The 6,140-nt window shown below is 41.1% G+C and overlaps 1 protein-coding gene across 1 annotated transcript; it reads right to left on the reverse strand.

The window, feature by feature from the left end:
- Nucleotides 1–3,118: 3,118 nt before the first annotated feature.
- Nucleotides 3,119–3,596, reverse strand: LOC118650656 (60S ribosomal protein L30). The gene has a single exon (XM_036298994.1). It carries the CDS (start codon nucleotides 3,514–3,516, stop codon nucleotides 3,169–3,171), a length of 348 nt encoding a protein of 115 aa, XP_036154887.1. The 5' UTR covers nucleotides 3,517–3,596; the 3' UTR covers nucleotides 3,119–3,168.
- Between the last annotated feature and the right edge of the window lie 2,544 nt (nucleotides 3,597–6,140).

Genomic DNA, 6,140 nt, shown 5'->3' on the forward strand with positions numbered 1-6,140 from the left:
AAGTGTTAGCTTAGAGGCAATGCTCTGTAAGTATGGGATGCAGTATATGCACTGAGTCAGAAAATTTTACGTGCTGCTATGTTTCCAATAGAAGAATATCTGGGGTGGAACCAAGAAGTAGCTCCAGTCAACATAATTCCCAATGACTCCCTGGAGGACTCTGCTTCCTGTTTCTGCAACTCTGGCTCTTCCAGGTTAGAAGTCATGGTTCCTAAGGGCCTCACTCTTGCCAGGGGACACAGCAAGAATCCTACTGACTATAAACTATGGCTGCAGCCAGGGTGTTTTGGACTCCATGTAAGCAGTGACTAGAAAGCATGAGGAGTCACTATTTTGGCAGAGGTAATTGATACAGATCAGCAGAGGAGGTTAGGGCTACTGTTAAAGACAGGAACATGTGTAAAATTTATATGCCCAGTTATGACTGAATGGATTAGCGCAGCAACTTAAGCCTTTTGTACTCCCCAAAGTGTCTCAGTATCGGCTTACTATAGGACCCAACTAACGCAGTGATTATGTTGTTTGGGTCTACTATATCCTTATTTTTTGTTCACTTTATCTATCTAGGTTTGGGAGATGTTTGCTAGAGTCTCCTTTATTAATGTGTCTATTTATCCTGTGGTTTTGCTTGGTGACAGTCCTCAGTTTGCACAGTTCCTATATGCAAGATTTTCAATTAGTATGTTTTATTAAATTAACATTAGTCCTTCAACAGCACAGTTCATATTTCGCTTACAGTGGTATATTAACTTTAATGGCATAAAGTGCGACCTTTACTGCTACTTCTTCAGTCTACAAATCACTAACAGGTGCGTGTCATGATCAGTGACCAATTATGCCACTTCTTTCAAAGTCCATTGGTGATGGGACATTGCACATGTTATTCAGTTCAGGGCACAGAGGTAGCATCGTGTTGTCTCCTTGTATCCCAGTGATAAACCCATGTGACATTTTACAAGAATGGATCATTAATAGAGGAAATTAGCCAACAAAGATAAAAGTGCAGCAAAGAAACTAAACTGATTATGCTGGAAGTGAAACTTGGGTCAAACATAAATGGTATAGATGTTACAGAAGAAACAGTTAACTGTGGCACTGTCAACACCACTGCTATTTGAGACTCTAGGTATGCAGTCAGAGGAACTTAGTGAAGACTAAATAAATAATTGGTTATGATGAATGGCCCAGAAGAAATGACACTGGCAAAAAAACCACTTCACTTTAAAGGAACTCTTGGAAGCATTTCACAACATTGAAAACACAGAGGATAAAATGTTGGAAGCTGATTCAAACTTAGAAGTATGATGATTTGCCAAGGCATGGAAAGATGCCACTCTGTATCATAAATTATACAAAGAGAAGCAGGCAAGCACTCTTATTTTTCTTGCTAATTAAAAACAGAGAAAAAAAACACTTTAATTTTCAATGTTTCTAATGTTATAACTTACATTTTGCTAATAAATTTTATTTTTTAATATCTTAATTTCCCTATCCTAATAAAAGACAAAAAGGGTAATTAACCATACCTCCACTACGCTTCCCATTGGCTAATCAGCGAGATATGCAAATTAACTGCCAACAAAGATGGCGGCCGGCAGCCACGCAGCTTAAGGGCTTGCTTGCTCCAGTGATGGAGGAAGCCAAGCTTCCCCGCCTGACGTGGCCTGCTCTAAGCTCCAAAAGCAGCAGCTCCAAAAGCAACAAAGTTTCAATTATAGAAGCCAAACAAACCCCAGATACCTGCTTTCAGCCAGCCGCAGCCTCAGAGCTGGGAGCGCCAGTGAAGGCAACAGAGTTTTAGTTATAGAAGGTAAATAAATCCCAGAATTAAAAAAAAAGAAAAAAAGGAGAGGCTGGGAGCTTCAGTCCCAGGCCAGCCTGAAAACGGCCCTCAGCCCCTCACCCAGACTGGCCAGGCACCCCAGTGGAGACCCCCACCCTAAAGGGGGCGTGGCCAGCCTGAAAACAGCCATCAGCCCCTCATCCAGGCTGGCCAGGCACCCCAGTGGGGACCCCCACCCTGAAGAGGGTGTGATCAGCTGCAAACAGCCATCAGCCCCTCACTCAGGCTGGCCAGGCACCCAAGTGGGACCCCCACATTGATCCAGGAGACCCTTCAGGGCAAACCAGCTGGCCCCCACCCGTGCACCAGGTCTCTATCCTATATAGTAAAAGGGTAATATGCAAACTGACCCTAACAGCAGAAAAACTGGGAATGACTGGTTACTATGACACACACTCACCACCATGGGGCAGACGCTCAATGCAGGAGCTGCCCTCTGGTGGTCAGTGAGCTCCCACATGGGGGAGCTCTGCTCAGCCACAAGCCAGGCTGATGGCTACCAGTACAGCTGTGGTGGTGGGAGCCTCTCCTGCCTCCTCAGCAGTGCTAAGGATGTCTGACTGCAGCTTAGGTCTGCTCCCTGCTGGCAAGTGGATATCCCCCGAGGGCTGCCAGGCTGCCAGAGGGATGTCTGATTGCCAGCTTAGGCCCAATCCCCTGGGGAGCAGGCCTAAGCCAGCAGGTGGTCATCCCCCGAGGGGTCCCAGACTGTGAGAGGGCACAGGCCGGGATGAGGGCCCCCCACAAGTGCACAAATTTTTGTGCACCGGGCCTCTAGTTTATTTATAACTGACAGTAAGTTTTCAACCAATTTTTTTTAAAGCAGGCTTTCTTTTATTTTTAAAAAATATTTTTTTCATTGATTACAGAAAGGAAGGGAGAGGGAGAGAGAGATAGAAACATCAATGATGAAAGAAAATCAATTGATTCTGCACGCCACACACTGGGGATCGAGCCTGCAACCTGGGTATGTGCCCGGACCAGGAATTGAACCATGACCTCCTGGTTCATAGGTCCACGCTCAGCCACTAAGCCACACTGGCCAGGCTTAACCAAAATTTTTGAAGGCTATGGAACAATAGTAATATTTTCCATTGGTTATTAAAATTGCTTGCCACATTTGTAGTAATTCACTCCTGTAGAAAGTGAAGGACTGCCTCTGTTTGGTTTCAGTTTTCCACATCTTTGCCAACATGTTATTGTTTCTCTTTTCAATAATCGCCATTCTAGTAGGTAGGTATGAAATGGTATTTCATTGTGGTTTTTTTTTTTTTTTTTTTAAACCAAGCTCTGGCCAATTTTATTAAAGAAAGACTTCCCATGATTTACTTTTCACCAGTCTGTTCTGGCATGCTTCTAATGATATCAGAATCACCTGGATCAATGATAGCCAGTGTGCATACCCTGTAGTATTTTCCGCACGCTGTGCCCAATTCAATATTATTGCCACTGTAGTGATGGACACCAGTCTTGGCCAACATGGCATAGTACTCTATTTCAGATTTCCTCAAGGCCGGGCAGTTGTTGGCCAGGATGACCAGCTTCGCTTTGCCCTGTCGGATCATCTTCAGCGTCTGCTTGTACCCCAGCACGTACTTCCCGCTTTTCATCACCAGCTGGAGCCTGGAGTTGATCGACTCCAACGACTTTTTCGTCTTCTTTGCGGCCACCATCTTCCTGCCTCAAGTGCGGGACGGCCCCCAACCAGATGCAGCCGCCAAGATGGCCGGGGAGCGAGAAAAGCTCATTGTGGTTTTGATTTGCATTTTTCTAATGACTAATAATGTTGAACATCTTCTTATGTAGTTATTATCAATTTGTATATCTTTTCTGGAGAAAAAGCTATGCAAATCTTTTGCCTATTTTAAAATTGGGTTTAATGTCTTTATTTTCCATCTGGATCTATTTGTTGCTCACCTGATATTTTCCTAAATAGGTGAGTTAACCCATTTAATTTGATAAATTGGTCTAAATTTATAGTTTTACTATGTAGTCCGTTTTCTTGGCTTTTCCCTCTTTTGGTATTGTATTGAAGTTCTAGTTGAAACTTTATATTACTAATATCTTTATGTAATGCTCTTAATATTGTCTTTAAAAACTTTTGCTTTCCTGATATATGACTGGGAATAGAACTGGTGTCCACTGGTTCATGGGTTGACGCCCAACCACTGAGCCACACTGCTGGGCTGTATAGTGCTGCTTTAGATAGTTGTCTCCCCACAGGGTGTGCTACCCAAAGGGATGTATAGATTCACTTTTAAGATATTTAAATATAAATATTCTATTTTTCAATTGATTTTTTAAAATCTCAATTTTAAGAGAATGTACTTAATGCATTAATGCAGTATTGCATGAATATAGAAATACATAATTCATGTTTAAAACTAATTTACTGATAAAGTGTATGGTTTCAAAGTTTGGAGACCATTACACTAAATACCTATTTTTTAAAAATATTTTTATTGATTTCAGAGAGGAAGGGAAAGGGAGATAGAAACATCAATGATGAGAGTCATTGATTGGCTGCTCCCTGCACACCCCCTACTGGGGATCAAGCTTGCAACCTGGCATGTGTCCTTGACTGGAATCAAACCTGGGATCCTTCAGTCTGCAGGTCAACGCTCTATCCACTGAGCCAAACTGGCTAGGGCAATATCTATGTCTTTTAAAGAATTTGTTTGGGCCCTGGCTGGGTGATTTAGCTGGTTGTAGCATCGTCCCGTGTACCAAAAGGTTGCAGGTTCAATTCTCAGTCAGGGCACATACCTAGGTTACAGGCCTGAGCCCTGGTTGGGGTGCATATGGGAGGCAACTGATAGATGTTTCTCTCTCACACTGGTGTTACTTTCTCTAACTTTCTCTCTAAAACAGCTGTGGGCAAACTACGGCCCGCGGGCCGAATCCGCCCGTTTGAAATGAATAAAAATAAAAAAAAAAAAAAAAGACCGTACCCTTTTATGTAATGATGTTTACTTTGAATTTATATTAGTTCACACAAACACTCCATCCATGCTTTTGTTCCGGCCCTCCGGTCCAGTTGAAGAACCCATTGTGGCCCTCGAGTCAAAAAGTTTGCCCACCCCTGCTCTAAAATCAATAAAAAACATATCCTCAGATGAGGATTAAAAATAAATTTTGTCTGGGCTGACAAGGATAACTTTTAACTAGAGCTCATTTCTAGGTACAGATTTTTATACTTCAAACCCTATCCCCAAACATAAGAAGTCCCTTTTTTCCTTTTAAATATACACATATAAGATATTTTATTTCAAAAAGCACGAGAACATTATACAAGTTTTAAATTTACATTTTGCAATAAAAGATATCAATATAAGCATTATTTGTATAAGTTCATGGATGGAATTTCAAACAGTGGTATAAACATGTTGCAGTCACTAAATATAGATCATCATCACAGTGAACCAAATGCATAGTTGTTATGAAATAACAAATGACCACTAAAGGATGAACTCACAGCCCATACACCAACATAATAAATTAATTATACAGATACATGTTTTCCTTTACCGTATCATAAAAATTCCTGCTGACCCCTCACACCAAACATTAAAAAAACACAGGTTTGGAGTTATCTTGTTGAACTAGTTCCTCCACATTCTACACTAATAAAAATAAAGTGACTTTTTGCTCATTTTTAAAGTAAATTTCATAAGCATGATTAAATTGTTTGCAATGATGAAGGCAAACCACTAAGGTATTTGAATATAATTAGAGATCCCTTGGGCTGGCGGCAGCACTGACATATGTTCATCTACAGTGCAGAGATGTGAATCTATTTCAATAGGTGGAACTCAATATGAAATAGGTTCTTTGGCAATACAGGTCTGACTGGCTAATGTGGGATAGTCTTTCTGGCCGCTTGAGAGCTTAACCCCAGAATTTGCGAAGTGAATATAAAAAGACTAGAAATTTAAAGTCAGTTTATCTTTGCTAAACTGGAGCCGGTCTATTAGGGCAGAAGTCAGCACCTTCTGTTGACTATCCTGGCTCAGACTTCCCAGTCAGCCAATCCATCCAACAAAGTCACATAAGAAATAAAGGGAAATGTTCTAATCACTTAATCACACTGGCAAATTTGACAAACTGAATACTGAATTTTCTGATCCTCACCTATCAATTATTACAAATTGTTCAGTGAAGTTTAATCAATTTCCTGATACCTTCTCAATAATTATTCAAGTAGATCATGATTCTGATGCCTGTTCATGTCAATTACTTACTGCAAAATCCACCTTTACTTTACATAGAAATAACAAAAAAAATCTGACCCCAAATG

This window comes from Myotis myotis, unplaced genomic scaffold, assembly GCF_014108235.1.
Source record: "Myotis myotis isolate mMyoMyo1 unplaced genomic scaffold, mMyoMyo1.p scaffold_m19_p_1, whole genome shotgun sequence".
NCBI lineage: Eukaryota > Metazoa > Chordata > Mammalia > Chiroptera > Vespertilionidae > Myotis > Myotis myotis.

Excerpts from the sequence above, each read along its gene's own strand:
- LOC118650656 (XM_036298994.1), bottom strand. The coding sequence starts at position 3,516 with ATGGTGGCCGCAAAGAAGACGAAAAAGTCGTTGGAGTCGATCAACTCC.